Source organism: Pygocentrus nattereri, chromosome 7 (assembly GCF_015220715.1).
Source record: "Pygocentrus nattereri isolate fPygNat1 chromosome 7, fPygNat1.pri, whole genome shotgun sequence".
NCBI classification, from domain to species: Eukaryota; Metazoa; Chordata; class Actinopteri; order Characiformes; family Serrasalmidae; genus Pygocentrus; species Pygocentrus nattereri.
The window spans coordinates 34607352-34626517 of record NC_051217.1 but is presented as its reverse complement, the minus strand read 5'-3'; the positions used below and the strand labels follow the sequence as shown (position 1 = coordinate 34626517).

General features: G+C 39.3%; 1 protein-coding gene across 4 annotated transcripts in view; it reads right to left on the bottom strand.

Moving 5' to 3' along the window:
• Window positions 1–19166, bottom strand: part of LOC108429891 (rho GTPase-activating protein 42) — a 182803-nt gene that overhangs the window by 6796 nt on the left and 156841 nt on the right. For 2 of the 4 annotated variants that reach the window (XM_017701956.2, XM_017701958.2), the window contains 9 exons: window positions 18945–19029; window positions 18684–18742; window positions 17650–17755; window positions 15435–15594; window positions 13385–13535; window positions 11364–11765; window positions 10606–10762; window positions 7720–7785; window positions 6261–6340 (listed from right to left, as the gene is read on the bottom strand). In XM_017701956.2, the coding sequence (XP_017557445.1) occupies window positions 6261–6340; window positions 7720–7785; window positions 10606–10762; window positions 11364–11765; window positions 13385–13535; window positions 15435–15594; window positions 17650–17755; window positions 18684–18742; window positions 18945–19029 (1266 nt within the window). The remainder of the gene's footprint in view (window positions 1–6260; window positions 6341–7719; window positions 7786–10605; window positions 10763–11363; window positions 11766–13384; window positions 13536–15434; window positions 15595–17649; window positions 17756–18683; window positions 18743–18944; window positions 19030–19166) is intronic. The other 2 variants (XM_017701957.2, XM_017701959.2) reach the window with 1 other exon arrangement.

Sequence of the window (19166 nt, the reverse complement as noted above, 5' to 3'; positions counted from 1 at the left end):
GTGTAAAGTTTGGTGGTGTGGGGATTATGGTGTGGAACTGGCTTGGCCCCAGTTCCAGTGGAACTCTTAATGCTTCAGCACCAAGAGATTTTGGACAATTTCATGCTCCCAACTTTGTGGGAACAGTTTGGGGATGGCCCCTTCCTGTTCCAACATGACTGTGCACCAGTGCAAAAAGCAAGGTCCATAAAGACATGGATGAGCGAGTTTGGTGTGGAAGAACTTGACTGGCCTGCACAGAGTCCTGACCTCAACCTGACAGAACACCTTTGGGATGAATTAGAATGGAGACTGCGAGCCAGGCCTTCTCCTGACCTCACAAATGTGCTTCTGGAAGAATGGTAAAAAATTCCCATAAACACACTCCTAACCCTTGTGTAAAGCCATCCTAGAAGATGTGAAGCTGTTATAGCTGCAAAGGGTGGGCTGACATCATATCCCTTTGGATTAAGAATGGGACGTCACAAGTTCATATGCATGTAAAGGCAGATGAGCCAATACTTTTGGAAATATAGTGTATATGTTTATTACTGTATGAAACAATTCCTTTAAAATAATGGAGCTGTTTCACAGTCGACACCAATGCATTGCACACATGAACGTCTGCAACCAGGTGCAATTAAATGAGATGTTAACTAAATTGAGAGTAAACAGAATGTGAAAAAATTAGAGGACTGCCAGATCAATTGGAACTATTTAAAAGTATTGGGATTTCTGAGTTCACCTTAGTTGCCAAAGAAGAAGAAATATAACTCAAACAAAGTTATTAAAGCTTGAATCTGTTAAGTAACATTATTGGACAGTGTAGAAAAGGGGTGGAGACGGGTGTCAGGGCTGACGTGTGACAGAAGGATCGCAGCAAGAGTGAAAGGGAAGGTTTACAAGACAGTAGTGCGTCCTGCTATGATGTATGGTTTGGAGACTGTGGCTCTGTCTAAAAGACAGGAGGCTGAGCTGGAGGTGGCGGAGATGAAGATGCTGAGGTTTTCGTTGGGAGTGACAAGGCTGGACAAGATTAGAAATTAGCAGATCAGAGGGACAGTGAAGGTGGAGCAGTGTGGAGATAAAGCCAGAGAGGCCAGGTTGAGATGGTTTGGACATGTGTTGAGGAGGAATAGTGGATATATTGGACAAAGAATGTTGGAGATAGAGCTGCCGGGTAGAAGGAGAAGAGGTAGACTTCAGAGAAGGTTTATGGATGTAGTGAAGGTGGACATGGAGATGGTTGGTGTGAAAGTAGAGGAGGCAATGGATAGGGCAAGATGGAGGCAGATGATCCGCTGTGGTGACCCCTAAAGGGAGCAGCCGAAAGAAGAAGAACCTGTTAAGTAACATATTGCTTATGTTTAATAAAGTAAATGGTCACATTTCAGTTGCAAGCCTAGAAGTGTAGAGATGGCCTAAAGCCATCTGTATGATCTGTATAATGGCTAAAAGAGGAGCTTACAAATGTTTACACAGTTCTTAAAAATAGTGTGCAAATTATTAAACTCATTTGCAAGACCCAAACTAAAGTGGAACATACTCATTCTTGATTATTAGAAGTGATTAAGATGGCTTTTAAATGCTTACACCTGTTTTTAAAGGCATACAAATGGCCTGGAAAGAGCTTTCAAAGTAGTAATTATGTTCAAAATATCATTACTAATGTGTTTTCAAGAGTATAACCAAAGTAAAAGTTATTCATTCTTAATAACGTCTGCTTTCCTAAGTGCTAACAAATAATGCTTTATAAACTGTTAGAAACGGTTAAGAATGGACAAACTTTACAGCAAAATGCAATTAATGATAGCTCTGTTATTGTAAATTCTATTGTACATTTCTGTAAAGTTAGTGTTTACGCATCCCAAGCTTATGAAATGTGACCATTCACTTGCATTTGCAGTGCTGAGAAAAATTCTTTGACCTTCTATTTTTTTTTGATGCTCCGTTCTACTAATTTTGCTAATTTGTCACATTTAAACTTTTCAGATCATTCAACTAATTTTAATATGAGATAAAGACAACATGACCAAGATTTATTCAAAACCTGCATTAACCATGAGAAAAAGTAACTGACTATCTAAACCTAACTAGTAAAATAACTAGTTGTGCCACTCTTGGCAGTAATAACTGAAATCAAACCTTTGCGATAACTTGCTTTGAGTCATTTATGTTGCTGTGGAGGAATTTAAGCCCACTCTTCTTTGTTTTAATTTGGCTACATTGGAGGGTTTTTCAAGCAACACTGCCCATTTAGAGTCTTGCCATGGCATCTCAGTGGGATTCAAGTCAGGACTTTGACTCAGCCATTTGCTCAAGTGCTTCAGATCATTATCCTGCTGCATATACAACTACACTTGAGCTTTAGGTCATGAACTGATGGACAAACATTCTTCTTCAGGACTGGATAGCAGAATTCATGGTTCCATCACTCATGACAAGACATCCAGGTCCTGAAGAACCAAAGGAGCCTCAGACCGTCACACTACCACCATCATGCTTTACTGTTGGTTTGATGGAATGCTGCATTAGCTTTACGCCAGATGTTATGGGAGCCATGTCTTCCAAAAACTCCCACTTTTGACTCATCAGGCCACACAACGTTGTCCCAAATGGATGTATCATCCAGATGAGCCTTTATTCTTTTTGGCCACCTGTGGTTTGGCCTTTGCAGCTCTACCATGAATGCCATTTTGCCCAGTGCATTTCTTATTATGGAATCATGCACAGTGACCTTAATGGAGACAAGTGAGGCCTACAGTTCTTTAGATGTTCACCTGGATTCTTTTGTGACCTCCTGGATGAGTCTTCAGAGTAGTAAATTACTTATTTTAACCACACCCCTACATTTTAGAGCAGGAAGTGAGGCTGCATCCCTGTCCCTCATGGCCACATGGTGAGCATTGTTTTGAATTAAATGTGTCGCAAAGACTAAAAATCAGTGTCACTACCGAAACATATTTTCTACTATTGAGTGAGCTTTTTGTGTGTGTACAACTGTTCAAAGCTAGGTCACATGCTGGCTAGTGTTTTTTAGTTGTTTTCAAACTAAAAATGTCACCACTGAAACTGTCATTTCTGAAAAATACGATAAAGTTCTGTGAATGTAATTATTGGTCTAGTAGTGACTAAACAATATTCAATCATTTATTTTAATAAAATAAACATGCTTAAGGCATGAGGTCTGTAAGAAAGCAAGAGGATTTTCATCTGAAGTCAAAACATTAGTTAAAAGTCCAAAGTCAAGTTAAAGCTCTGACTTTAAACCAGTTCTGAAGAACGATCCATGCATGCAGTTACTTACTCTGTAAGTAAGCTTTCACTCTCGGTCATATAGCTCATGGATTCTTGTTACAGTGGGAAAAAAATGAATCTAGCTAACACTGAGTGCGTATACATGCATTCAATAATAATAATAATAATAATCAGATTTCTGTTATCTTATAATAGTTATCCTATTATTCAGTCATGCAAACACCATACTCCAATCTAGAAATCCAATTAAGAAATCTGATAAACAGGCTGGATTTTAGCTCAGTAATCAGACTTCTCAGCGCATGTGAACTCTGATTTCTTTCGGATTTCTCAGTCTGCGTGAGATCAGATGGTAGATGTCAAGAGATGCAGCAAAACACTGTTGGAGAGGCGCTGAAACCAAACACGAAATAAAGGATTTAAATATTCTTTATCTTTTAGATGATGTATGTTCATATTTTCAGGTAAAGTGATGATGTTTAAAAAAAAAAAGCCACGGCATGAAGTTTGAGTTTTACGTTATTTTTACGTCTTGTCTTCTTCTGTAAATTTACTGGCCAGTTGCAAAGCAGACATCTGATCACTATCTGATTCATGTAGACCCAGAGTTTCCCATTATCTGATTACTCAAGTCCACTTAAACGTGTCGATCAGATTACTGACTAAATCTGATTTTCTGCAGTTATCGATTATGTGCATGTAAGCGCACTCAGTGATTAGCCCCTTAAGACAAAGATATGCAGCTATTATTTACTCCTTTGATCACAATGACGTTTGATGGTATAGCTGACGGTACAGACAATCGCTGACTCTCAGACCAAATAATTATACTTGATTATTTGTGTTTGATCATTTTGATTATTTATATTTTTTCTCATAATATATTTGATCTCGTGATTTGTAGTCTTTAGCTGCTGTGAAGTGCTGTGCTGATGCAGCATTTAAGGTAATTCTAGATGCCTGTTATCATGGGCAGTAACATATAATTGAGACTGAAAGATTAGTGATTTGGTATGGATCATCACCTCCAGCCAAACTGACCTTTTCTTGTCATCTTGATTTGGAAGCCATCGTTGGTACTGAAAGCTCTGGGTTTTGCAAATACTATCTATAAAGACTTTGGTTTATTAAAATGCTATATTCAATAACGGTTCCTCTTGAAAGTGCTCTTAAAAGACCACGTCACACATTAAATCTGTGACGCTGCATCCAAAGTAATAGATTATAGCTCATTAAAGAAAATATCAATTGATGATGAATAGACTTCCTGCCAGACAAGGATGAGGTTCAGGTTCTACCCTCAGTCTTCTTCTTCCGGCTGCTCCCTTTAGGGGTCGCCACAGCGGATCATCTGCCTCCATCTTGCCCTATCCACTGCCTCCTCTACTTTTACACCAACCATCTCCATGTCCACCTTCACTACATCCATAAACCTTCTCTGAGGTCTACCTCTTCTCCTTCTGCCCGGCAACTCCATCTCCAACCAATAAGGTTGTACCCTCGGTAAAAAAAAAAAAAAAAAATCATAGGGGCCACTGTTCTATAAAAGAGCGTCACTACCAGCAGGACCACATACAGCCCAGGCAACTTTTTAACAACGTTCTCTGGTGGATTAAGACTTTTGTATAATCCTGTACGTAAATCTCACAGAACATTCGACAGTTGAGTAAAGCTCAGCCCTGGGTCTGAGTCAAAAAACCATGTGTTTTGCTGTGCAGCCTGAAGAGAAGAGGAGAAGTGATGGAGCTTTCCACCACTAGGTTATGGTGACCTGGGTGAATGCCTTGGTGCCCCACCAAATTATTTTGGAGTGGAAAACACAAGCGGCAGTAAAAAGAATGAATTAATTAAATAAATAAATCCCAAGGCCGAGGAGGAGGACGGAAGTACAGCGGACGTCGTCGAGGTCTCATGTGCACATTGTTGATTTCTGTCTGAGTGGGAGTGCTTCAGCGGGGACATTGGTTCACTTCTAATTTTGTGCACATTGACTTGCTCTTTTTCCCCCACATGGAGGAGGCACAAAGTGTGTGATGTTATTGCCACATTTGAAGCAGTAATTTGGGGAAAATCAAGTAAACAATGTACAAGAGTATAAATAAAATTCAGGCGTCGAGATGCTGCTACTGCCGTTTTTGGCTTTGCTATGTGGAGCAAAGCTTTAGTTATTTGTTGGCTACAGTCGTGTGCAAAAATACAACCCCAGTACAACTATGTGTTTAGTTGATTTTCTAGGTGAAAATATGCTAACACTGTACAGGGAATGAACTTAACCCTTGTGTGGTGTTGATATTGTTATTCAGTGGTCTGCTGGACCCACCGCATTACTGTTTTATTAAATCACTACAGCCATAATAGTTTGTGTAAAAGTACCAGACGTTTAAAATATCATGTGTCCAGAGTAGGGTTCTCCTTAAGCAGCTGTAGCCAGTTAGCAGCCTGTCCATGTTGTCTACCCTCACACACACACACACACACTCACACACACACACACACACACACACACACACACACACACACACACAAACAGCAGGCCATGTAGGAGGAGAACAGAGTGAAGGACACAGCACCTCCACACTTTTACTCCCTGTGTGTTCAGCCCAACACCACATGGGTAATATCAAAGGAGGGCATTTGAAATGCGAAATTCAGCAAATAAACAGTGACTGTTCATGAAAATGTGCAGATGTGTGTTTTCTTTATTAGAGGATGTGTTGAGTGAGCTCATTTCCAAAACCATGCAATTTGACACCCAAACTTTTGCATATGACTGCACAGTAAAAGCAAATGCCACACAACAAATGTTTTGTGCTATGAAGTATATTTGGGATAATGAAGAGTTTTTGATTTTTATATCAAAGTATTCCTTTAACAGGACTCTGAGGCCGACCCCCTAATGTGGCGACTGCTATAGTCTCAGTTTTAATGGAAAGTACGTCAGCATTTGACAGTGGAAGAAGTCTAATGCCTGCTGGATTTAGAGTAAGATGCTGGGCCTTTGTGTGTTGTGGCCAATGGCTTACCATTTGAAAAGTGCGCCCCCTGGGGGAAGCTCAGTTCATTGCTGTGCTCAGCCTCGCAGGAGTACATTGCCTTTGCGTCTCTGTGGAAATAAATATATAAAAAAAATACACAATAGGAGAAAGTGGCTTTTGAAAATGTTGAAATTACTATAAAAATAAAAATATCTAAACAAATTTAGTGCTTGTATTTGCAGAACTGGTCAATTTGAAGTTTTCATATGCATAAAAGGAATCTGCTTCATACAAAATATCAACATATTTTGAAAAATCAAATATACAGTTTATCTCAAGTGCAGTCAATCAGCCAAGACATGTTATGTATCTGAAGTGTCAGTAGTTTTGCACTGGCACAGGCACTTTTGTCCAGTAAAGACAGAAAACAGAGTTCAAATCAGAGAAGTACATAGATGAGCAAAAACAAGACAGCGAACTTAAAAGCCACATTTATGTCCATTTTACCATCTTGTCTGTAAATGTGTCTCAGTATGTGTCGAGTTACACAGACTTATTTTGCTATGCTTTAACCTTTAGCTTTTCTCTCTGGCTGGAACATTTTCCCAAAAACTAGAACAGTTTTCTGTAAAATGCCTCTCAGTGTTTGACTTTCACAAAGCTGAAGTCACTTCTCATTTGCCAGCGTCCTGTTTAAATCGACCCATTCCGCCTTAATTGGTGCCTGTTGCTCCAGTATGTAACTGCTGCACCATTTAACACTAGCATGACTGAGATTTCAGGATCCTCAGGACATCACCCCTCCCCTTCTTGCCAGCAATACGCAGGACCATAAGCCAACATTTATATTTATATGTTAATTCACAGAGAAGCACTGAGGCAGCAGCTCTGTGGTGCATCCAGAAAGCCTACTAGTACTACTAGAAACATCTCTCTTTCTCTCCCTATGTCTGTTCCCCTTACGAAAACTTTCATAGCTTTAGTCATTCTAGTGTTAAGACTAACATTTGTTTTAATTTGGAGACGAATGGACTGATTTGCATTTATAATCAATCCAGCTGGTTTCCTAAGACGTTTAACCTGTGAAGCAAAAAAAAGTGACTGAGCTGAGGTCTCTTCTCCTTCACCAGCTTCTCATTTGAATTGTCCCGTTCCACCTTAAATCTTTCCGCTTGCCTTTTTGGTAGCTACTAGCTGAGCGCGATTGTTGTCTGCCTTGCTGTGTCCAGCAGTCTTCATGCCAAATTCAGGGTTAATGGTTGGTAAATTAACAGATATAAGCTACGTTAACTCCAGCGTTTAAGAACATTTATTGTTCAACTGTGTTGAACGATCAACAGATCAACAAAGGACTTTTACTGCAAAGGAGGGTTCTTTTATTTTTATAGACAAATCTTATTCTGCTGTGGAGCCACAACAGGGCAGTAAAATAGCCGCATGTGGCTCTGGTGCTGACCCCTGTCCTAGGCTGATGCATCATTTTTTTTCCCTTAATAAAACATCCTACCTTCCCACTGGACTGGCAGTTGCTGCAGATGAGGGGTTTTCAAACAGCAGTGCTCTGGCTGCCACCCTGAAAAACATAATTAATATGTAGTCTGTCATTAATAATGTTAAAAAATGCACCCACATCAGTCCACACATGCCCCTTCTAGTGACCTCAAGCTGAGGTTGCACAATAGACAGCACCTTATGGGGGTGTCCGAAAAAAAAACATTTTATCACGTACACCTACCGCATAAGTGAACAGAAGTGTAGGTTTACTGTAGCTCTCCTGTTGCTGCACAACATGGATGTGACAAATAAGAGGACACATACGTGTGCTGTGCTTGATACTTTCATCCCAATACAACACACGCTAACAAGCTACCATCACTTCTGTATCGCTGCTGTGCTGAGAATGGTCCACCTGGTGGTTCAACGGTGGTCCTTTTCTATTGATGGAGTGGGTGGAATGGGGGACTAATAAACATGTGCTACAACCAACAGCTGTAAAATTACCTAGCGCACCAACATTTCATTGCTGTCCAAAGGAAAACATCCATCTCCAAAACAGTAACTTTACAGGAGACGGCAAAAACATTCCTTACTTTCAGTGTAAGTCAATGGAAAGAGATTTTACTCCAAGCAGTTTTGGAGCATTTCTATTGGTCCAATCATCATGAAATTTTCATGCAATGCACAGGACAGCTGCGGAGATCAAACGATGCAGAAAAATAAAAATCGTAAAAATGGAGATACGTTTTTCATCAGACAGCGACGTTTTTCATCGGACAGCGACTTACAGTTTTCGGTTTGTCTGAAAAACATGAAATATTTGTATATATATAAAGAAGCTTCAACAGCGAAATACAGATGTGTGCAAAAGTTTGAACAACAAAGTGACATTTGGATTTTTTTAGGTTTTTTTGTGTACAACATTTTGGAATAAAAACATAAAATACAAAATGTGCCATTTTTTTTGCTTAAATATGGCAAATTCAATAAATAATTGTGCTTTAAAATGTGCAGAAAACTGTTCTCTATAGGAAACATGCCCTTATTTTCACTTAGAAGATCAACATAAACAGGCAACTTGACCAGGAGTGCCCAGACTCGCATACAATTGTATAATGTCCGATTTTTGGGTTATCATGTCCACCTTTACTACGTTTTCAGTTTTGTTTGTCCAGGAGCCTTGCTTTCAGTTTTTCAAAGAATTCTGCAGGGATAGTTTACATTTCCTCACCATCCAAGTACATTCAATGATGTTGAGATCTGGGCTGTGCTGTTTCTCTGATGGGGACAGTGTTCATGGTCTACCAGGTCTTGCATGGTTGTTAGTCTCATTTTTATATGGCTTTATTTGGGAGCAAAAAAATCCTGCCATTTCATTTCATCTATCTGTTATTGCCTTTGTGGATATGGAACCACAGGGCAGAAATGGTTTGGTCACGACCTGAACGGAAAGTGTTTCTATTAATAAGCATAATTTTTAAAAGGGGAGAAAAAAAAATCTGTGGCTTAAGAAGTTGCTTTTTCCCTCTGCATGGCAAGGAGAACAATATATATCTCTCCCTGGAGAGAGTGTTAACACAAGCCGAGCTGCTGGGTCACATCAACCCTGTCAGCAGGCTGAACGCAATTACTGCTCACTCCCACAAAGAGGAACTTCTCTCTCAGCACTCTGCGTCTCCCTCTCCCCCACACAGCCCCATACGCTACTGCTGTTTCACTGCACTCTGGAGAAGACAAGCTACGTAAAATATCCTTTATATAACTTGTTTTGGTCTGTTAAGGCTGATAAATAACTAGAAACACCTCTTTATTTCACTCAGTACCCTCCTCTCTGCCACAGACATCCGTTTTCTGTTATTCAGGCGTGCCATGTTTGGTCAGGTTTAAAAGCAGAGTGATTTACGCTGGAACACCAAAAGCCTGAAAATCAATGTTTTCAATAACATAAAAGCAACTCTGTTCCAGATGCATGTACGTGGACCTTTCTATCAAAACAAAGAAGCAAACAAATAATTACATAAATACAAATAAAATGAAAATGATTCAGAGTTTAGATATTTACATGGATTATGATTTGATCTATTTAAACCTGAAACATTAATTAATCGATTAATTAGTTATAGGGTCATTTCTGTGGGGCTGACATCTGTTCCCAACCATAACCCCTAAATTTCAACTTGTTAAGTTGATACAGACCATCAACATAGACACACTGACACCATCCTGTACCAGGAGATACACTGAAATAGGTTTTGGGTTGAGGTTAGGGTCAGGATTAGGATTAGGTCCAGGGTGAGGGTTAGGATTAGGTTTTGGGTTGAGGTTAAGGTCAGGATTAGGATTAGGGCCAGGGTGAGGGTTAGGATTAGGTTTTGGGTTTAGGTTAAGGTCAGGATTAGGATTAGGTCCAGGGTGAGGGTTAGGTTTTGGGTTGAGGTTAATATTAGGATTGGGGCAAGGGTGAGGATTAGGATTAGATTTTGGGTTGAGGTTAATGTAAGGATTGGGGCAAGGGTGAGGGTTAGGATTAGATTTTAAACTTCCCAGTCATTCACTACCCCTGTCCCTGCTTTTTGGGAATGTATTACAGGCATCAAATTTGGGATTAGCATATATTTACAAAAAGAAGATTTTATTCCAGCACAGGCCTAACTGGACACATACCATTGGGCTGAATGTACAATAAATCATGGGAAAAAATGCAAAAATGATTTATTATAAAGTTATGGCAGTGCAGAAACTTAAAATATGGAATAAAACATCTAAAAATACGACTTGGTGTCTAGTTGGTGTCCAGCGTCTATTATATTTGAATCTGCACTGTAGAAATAAAAATTGAATAAAGTTACAAAAATTATTAATACGACAAGAGACATTTTGGAAGGAGCGTTCTTACACTGAGCCGGGTCTCTGGTAGCCGTTGCTTGAATCTGGCCGGTGGCGGAGGAGCCGTTTGGGTGGCAGGTCCGGGTGTGGAGCGGTTCTAGAGCTGTCTCTGTGGTCCATGGCCAGCAGACTCTGCACTGAGCCAGCACAGCTGCGCCGAGCTGAAACTAAACAGGCACAACACCAGTGACTCACAGAGCCTGCAACTAAACACTGCTCACTTCATGCATCATATTACATAAGTGCAATAAATGACTATTTAACCCCACTAAATCAAGAAATACTAAACTCACAATACAATTAAAGTCATTTTTAAAATAGTAAACAAATTGTATCACGTCATCTATGAACTTATTAAGAACTGAGGGGTTTTAATTGGCATGCAGTACCACCCTCCACCAAAAGGGAGGTTAGGGAACCAGCCTTGTGACCGGAAGGTCGCAAGTTTGATCCCCTGAGCCGACAGTATGTGACTGAAATGCCGTTGAGGAAGACACTTAACCCCTAACTGCTCCCGACGCTGTGGGTAGGGCTGCTCAACGCTCTGGGCAAGTGTGCTCACTGCCTCCCCAGTGTGTGTTCACTAGTGTGTATATGGTGTTTCAGTACACGGATGGTTTTTAGGTGTGTACATTTAAAGGCTGCCTGGAAATGTAATGAATGAAGGGTGGTCTCTGATGTTTCCACCATGCTGTATCTGTTTACACACTGACATGTAAAGGTTAAATAAGATTGAACAGACTTTCACTGAATGTATGCGCTGTTTACCTTCCAGGTTGTGCAGTGATCTGAGAGATGGAGCGGGTAAACAGGTGAACTGAGCTGATCTCTGTGCGATTGTTGAGGAGTGGGGGGCTTTTTTAGGGGCCAGGGAGGACCTGGAGGCTGTAGGGACAGAGCTTAGACTGCGAGAGTCCTCCGAGTCCGTTCGAGGCGTGTCTTCTCTGGAGCTGGACTCACGGCTGCTGACGCTGGTGCAGGCCAGGCCCTGTGGCCCGTTGGAGGACAGGGAGGAGGGGCTCCGGGGCAAGACCATCAGAGAGGCCTTCTCTTTGAGCTGAGAGGAGGAGCCTGTCTTTGAGGAGCTGTTCTGCTCAGAGGAGTGGGAGGAGAGGGACTCCATGCTGCCCATAGGGGTGCTGCCTGAACTGCTGCTGAATGTGTCACCTACTTGGACAGTTTCAAAGTTAGAAAAAAAGAAGGTAGAATCCAGGTAGAGACATTCTGCTGAAATACTGCATTGCTTGGAATTTCATTACATTGCCAAAACAGACCAACATGCTGACAGGAGAAGTTCTGTAGAGGATTCCAAACTTTCAATCAATACCACATTTGTTTGTAAGTTTGTAAGGAGATATTTGATTATAATTAGATGTTTTGTATATAGTCTCTTGTTTTGGTGGAGGGAAAAGTCCTTTACATTTTTGCCATGCTACATAAAAAAATAAAAAATCTCAGACCTGTTAATATAAAATGTAAATGTAAATGAAATGACAAATTATCTACAGGACTAATTACAGAATTACAAGCTCTATTCCAAAAAAGTAATTGAAAAGCAAATAAAAACAGAAAGAAGTAATTAATAAACTTTCTTTTACAGGTATTTAATCAAAACCAATGAAAAGAAGAGATATTTATTATTTTACCTTAACAAGCTGTTTTTTGTAAACTACTTCCAAATTTGATACCTGCAGCACATTCCAAAAGAAAGTTGGGAGAAGGGCAAAACAGGATTTTTGGGATGATCAAGAACACCTGTTTGGAATTTTCTGAAGGAGCATTCATGAAATGCTCAGTTGTCACTTTGCATGAAATGGAAGGAAAAAAAAAAGTCCAACGGTTTATGTACGTTTCTAAATGCACGACTACAAGCAATTTGGAATTTCAGTCAATAATACAGTTCAAGATTCAGCAAATCCTGAGAAATCTCTGTGAATAAAGGGAAACCAATTCTGAATGCCCATGACGTTCAATCCTTCACAAAGCACTGCATTGAAAAATACACAAGCTTTTGTAATGAATATAACCAAATGGGCTTGGAAATACTTTGGAAAACTCTTGTCTGTAAGCACAGAAATGCCGCCAACTTCTCTGGGCTGAAACTCATCCAAGATTGATTGAAGTGGAACCATGTGTTGTGGTCTGATGGGTCCATCTTTCAATTTGTTTTTGGAAATAATGGACATTGCGTTTTTCAGATCAAAGAGCAAAAGGACCATCCTGATTATTATAAACACAAAACGCATTGCACAACTACAATGTTCTCGGACTGTTGAGCAGTTAAATTGTTACATGAAGGAAAAATGGGAGAAAATCTTACTTTCACAACTACAACAACGGGTATCCCCTGTTTCCAAACCATTACTGAACAATGAACTGAACTGAAAAGGTGATGTAAAACAGTGGCAAACATGCCTCTGTCCCAACTTTTTTGGAACATGTTCCAGGCATCAACTTTAGAATAAGGATGTATCTATAAAACATAAAGTTATTTAGCTGAAATGTTAAATATCTTCACATTGTACTGTTTTCAATTGAAAGCAGGTCAAAAAGGACTAGCAAATCATTGCTGTCTCATTTTTAATTGTAATGGAATTGAGTTTGTACACAGCTACATTTAAATAGTAACGCAACACAAAAATAAAAACTATAGAATTCTAAGGGTTAATGAATAAACATGACCTGTGCATTTTCTCCAAATAAAAAGTGTACAGGAAAGTTTCATTAAGGATTAATAATGTGAAATATAAGGTTAATAATAATAAACATAAGGGTAATGTTAAACTCACTGTCTGCATCAGCCAGACACAGTGTGGGAGTGTATGGGCTCTTAGGTTTGCGGGGTCCTGTGGAGAGGCATATGGCTCTGCTCCTGCGCGACTCTGGCCGGGACTGGGCCTGTGGCAGGGCCACGTTAGGATCCGGCGCCTGGTGGAAAATCTGCAAGTGTTCATGCACAACAGTCAGGCAAAACTGTGGCTGCAGTGCTGCATGATGGTAACTCATACTATGAATCAAAGGTTTACTCAATATTAACACTAAACACTAACACAAAGTTCAGACGGCACCATTTAGCTCAATTAATTCAATCCAGTCACAATGGCCATTAAGCACAAGTCTTTCTTTTTATATTGATAATGTAAAAGCAAGAAACATATTTTATCAGAAAATTACACAAAAGCCTCCAACACTAAGTGTATCCAACCTTTTTCAACCCAACTCCCCCATGCGTTCACTCTCAAATCCAATCAGCTACTGTCACTGAACCAACAGAAGCTGTCACTGAATTCAGGTTCCCTTTCAAGAAGACACTACAGCCCAATCTCATTTCACCCCTCGCCCCTACCACTGAGCCCTTATAGCCCTCTGTTTTGCGTGTTCATGTCTAGGGTTAGGGTGTCCCAATTCTTGGGGAGGGCTACATGGCCCTCCAAATGGAGGTTTTTCAGAGGCTCAATCCAAAAGGAGTGTTATGGGGTACAAAGAAAAACCAGCACGACGGAGCACAAGATACCAAAGAAACACACAAATGTGAGAAACACACAAATGTAAAAAATTACGAAAACCACTATATTATCTTAGTTTAATTGTGAGAAGCAGAAAATACAACCAGCTTCTAAGACCGAACTTTGGAGGTATGGAAAAGCATCCCTGCAGATTTCTTTGGAGAACTAAAAGCAAGTCTCTTGAAAAGTATAGAAGGGAAAAGATGGACACACAATGGTGAAAGAAAATGTTATATAGTTGTTGAGGCTTTGGGTAAAAACATGTTTTCTGCTTTTTTCTTGATGCAAAAAACTAATATCTTGTACTTAATGGCCATTTTGATTGTAAATTAAATAAATGGGAGGTTGCTAAGAGCTGGTGGATATTTGCAAACGTTCTCACACATTTGGAACTGTAATTAACAATATTGTGTCCTTTATTTATGAACTGCAATAGCATCTTCACAGTAGGGGTGGGCATTACAGCAAAACATTACATCATGAAACTTTTTTAAGATACATTTTAATGATACATGAAGTTGGAACAGACAAGACAGAATCTGTCATGCCACATTTCACTGCTGTCGAAACAAACAAAATGGTAACTTCACAGGAGAAGGAAACGCATACTTCTAATGCAAGTCAGTGGAAGTCATTTTGGGCCATTTCTTTTGGTCCAATCATCATGAAATTTACATTTTAAGACCTAAAGGGCAACACTTTCAAATTATGTGAAAAAGCAGTGATATTATACTATAATACTATACTATAATGATGAAACTAAACCTACAACTACACTGATTTTTACTCAAAGTTTAACAAACACTATACTACACTATACCAATAAGAGTCCTTGGGCAAGACTCCTAACACCACCTTGGCCTACCTGTGTAAAATGTTCAAATTGTAAGTCGCTCTGGATAAGAGCGTCAGCAAAATGCTGTAAATGTAAATGTAAACAAACTACACTAAATCGAATTAAATACGCAGAATTATGCTCACTTTGTAAAGAAACGTGTCAATGCTCTTTTAAGTACTGGCTGATGTCCACAATGCTCAGAAAAGTGTATTACAACAAAATTTATCATGATAATGGTAAAACATTGCCAGACTTCACACTCCTACTTCAAAGTGTTTGGTAGCTCTAGCGTGATAATTCTGGAACATACTAGGAGCTGCAGCAGACATAGATTAAATAATCTAATGAACACTTTCTACATCTCAGTGTGCACTTTTTCACTGAATTTCACATCGTCACATTTTATTTTCACAGCTCTATTGACACGTGGGCCTGTTTCTTGACTCTCTCTTACACGTGAGAGTGAAATAAAACGAGTGTTGACTCTTAACTTGCCTTTTCAAAGTTCTCAATCATAATCTCCACCACCACATTCTGGAACTTGATGTTCATCATGGCAGCCACAGTCTCCTCTTGAGAGCGCATGAGCGTGGGGCCAAAGACCACCCCCAGGTTGGCCACGGTCATCATGTTGCTCTTACTATGGGTGGACACACTACAGGAACCAGACACAAAAATGAATTCCGCTGAAACAAGAACATATTTTCCACGGCATAATCAAAAACATGAACTGACCCAACATGGAACCAACAGAACTTACGATTCTAGTTCTAGTTCATTTTCCACCCCCTTAAGAGAAAACTGGAACTGCCGTGAAAAACACTCAAAAGCATCCAGTTTGGATAATTACATGCTTTGCTTGCTAGTTAGTTTAATAGCTGACATACAATAACACACTAAACTGTTTTGTGCTCATACTCATATCAATGTCTACAATAACACAGACTGATGTGTAGAGTCTAGCAAAGCTTCCTTTTTCCTGAATGAATGAACTGATGGAGGCATGATCTGATTTGCTTATTACAGCTTATTAATGCGAGTTGTGCTGAAATTTCTTAGTCACACTCAAACGTGTACAATTACTCAGAATGATGTGTTGAAGGATTTTGCTCTGCTGGGTGTGAGAATATGAGCACAAACCTTGTACTGTGAAGGCTTGCATACATGCTAATGACTTTACAGTTAGCATCCTAATTTGCTATGTTGTCTTAGCAAATACTTAACCAAAGTATTATGTCTAAAAATAACATTCGGTAACACTTTCTATGAATGTCACATTTGTAAGCATCTATAAACACATTCATAACATGTTATAATGCATTCATAAGTCATCATACCCATGGCTATAAATATTTATAAATGTGCATTATAGCCATGCTTATTATGCATTATGGATTGTTAACATAATGCATTATAAGTACTGTTCATAGCAAATTTTAAGAGCTCATAAGTTGTATTTGTCCGCTCTAAGTAAAGTGAGGCATACTGTACTAAAGCCTCCTCCAGTGTTAAGAGTGAGGCTTCAAGTTGAAGTATTTACAGAAGAATTTACTGAAACACTAAAACACACACAGTAAAGCACATCACAGGCTTTAAATGTCAGAGTTTAAACTAGTGCTGTCATCAGTGTTTCTGTACTTCGTTTGCTGTGATGCAGTGTAACATTTCAAGTGAGAGCGCTGGTTAAAAAAAGCACATTGTAGCAATAATTCCAGGCTGGACAGCCTGTTTGGAGCATCTGAATATTCAGGACTGAAGCCCCGAAGACCCCTAACAGCAAAAAGAGCGAGATATATAATACTAGAAATCCCAGGGCAAAAATAATAATAATAATAATAATAATAAAAAGTCTACCCTTTCACTCTCCAAGTTGGGACTGACTTCTTTGGCACTTTGGCAGTATAACATGTTATAAACACGACTTATAATGCATTATATTAACAATTCATCATGTATAATAAACATAGCTATAAAATGTATTGAAGTGTAATTTATTTTGATAGATTTATAACCATGTTTATTATGCCTTATGAATGCATTATAACATGTTATAAATGTGTTTATAGACAAATTTAGTACAGCCCAGTAGTACAGGATAGTACAGCCCTACAGACTTCAAAATTCGTCCCATTGCTTTTGACACCAGCTACATTATTAATAAATCCAAGGGAACCAGTTTCACTGGGAGCCTATTATTATGGGAAGCTATTACTGAGAATCAACAGCAACAGATTCCAACAGATGCTCTCTTCTAAGTGAAATAATGAAGAAATTGCACACATATGGCCATGAAACAGCTAAGCCAATTACCTTTGAGCCCATTAAAATAGGAGGCCATGTTTGAAAATGGTTGTAATTCCAATTTTGTTCACTCAATTTGGATGTAAACACCCTCAAATTAAAGCTGAAAGCATTTCGAGCTCATACTTATTCAATATTCAGTTCCAATTTATTGTGGTAGACAATAACCTTGGAGACATTGAAATAATCATGGACCTGACTGTATAGTCTATGGGCAGCTATCCAAACAAAGTGCTCAATTACTTCATTATAATAATGTGGATTAATCCGCATAATAAACGTTAGGAAAGAAATGAAGGAATGAGCCAGAGCGCATTCCATCCAGAAAAAAACAAGCTTATCTGAGTAGCTGAGACAGTGTAAGAAGGAGTAGCCAAGGGGGGGGGGGGGGGGGGGGGGGGTTGCGTACATCAGCAGGTGCTTTATTAGAATCTCCAGCATCTCCTTATTTCTGTCAGGCAGTTTGTGTACCAGAGCATGCACAGCACATACTCTGTAGTTCTGGTCATCTGATTCTGTAACACAACACAAACATATGAATGTGAGTCTACAGTCATACAGACAAATATGTTGGTATAGTGTAGTTGGTAAAACCTCTGCCTTCTGTGCTGTAGATGGGTTCAAACACCCTTCACTATACCAATAACAGTCCTTGGGCAAGACGTTACATTACATTACATTACAAGACGTCTTAACACTACCTTCGCCTACCTCTGTAAAATGATCAAAATGTAAGTCGCTCTGTATAACAGTGTCTGCCAAATGCCGTAAATGAAATTAAACACGTTTAAAAATAAAATGTTATGAAATAAATGAATACATCCTATACAGAGAACACACCTCTGCACATTTTAATACACAGTTACTGTTAATGTGCTAAAATCAACATATTTAGGGAAAAAAAGTATAAAATATAGCCTGTGCAAAAGTTCTGGCACATTGTATACACTATATGACCAAATGTCTGTGGACACTCCTACATAGTATCCTAATTACTGAGGCATTTGAGTCACACTCCACTGATAACAGTGGAATAAAATCAAGCACATAGCCCTGCACCCTCCACAGATACACTCCAAAATCTTGTGGAAAGCTTTCCAGAAGAGTGGAAACTGTTATTAAAGGATTGAGAACTCCATATGAAGGCCTATGGTTTGGAATGGGATGTCAAGCAAGCAAGTGTTATGGTGAAGTGTCTACATAGGTGGACATATATCCACAAATAAAACTGGTCTAAAATGACAATTTTTTTTTGCCTTTACATTTAATTGAAGTGTGAGAAAAGTTGTCATACAATCAGTTCCAGCAGGTCAAACAACCTTTTTCAGCATATTTCACTGTTTATCACTTAATAAACTTACAGTGTGGACACTGTGGGAATGTGCTAGACATTTTCTGAGATACGTAAACAAAAACAAACAAAAGGCATGTTTTCTGACTTACTGACAGCCTGGATAAAGTCTTCATGAAGCCTGTATGTCATGAGAGGCTCGGAGAGACACCTAGTGGAGGAGAGAAGGAATTACAAGCCATGAATTCCTACAACCTTCTCATCTCCTCACTACGTCTGTTTAGCTGTGTAGACCAGGCATTAATCATTGTGAGTTATTTTCCAGAAAGCAACCCTGCTGCCTCGATCAGTGCTGGTTTAGACCATAATGGCAGCTTGCGGCCAGTTTTAAAGAGGACAGTAGCAAAGCTCACCTGAGATAATTCTTCAGTCCACTTGTGATGGTCTTATTGTCCCATGTATCAGGGTCAAGGTCCATGTCTGCTGGGGCTTTGGGTGCTGCGAGATGGACAGTTTATATGAGAGAAGCATTCACATTCAATATCTGACAAAGCCTGGCAATTTAGAGGGAATCACGAGCGATTAGAAGAAAAAAAAATGAATTGTATAATTTAATCATTATAATGTAAATAATA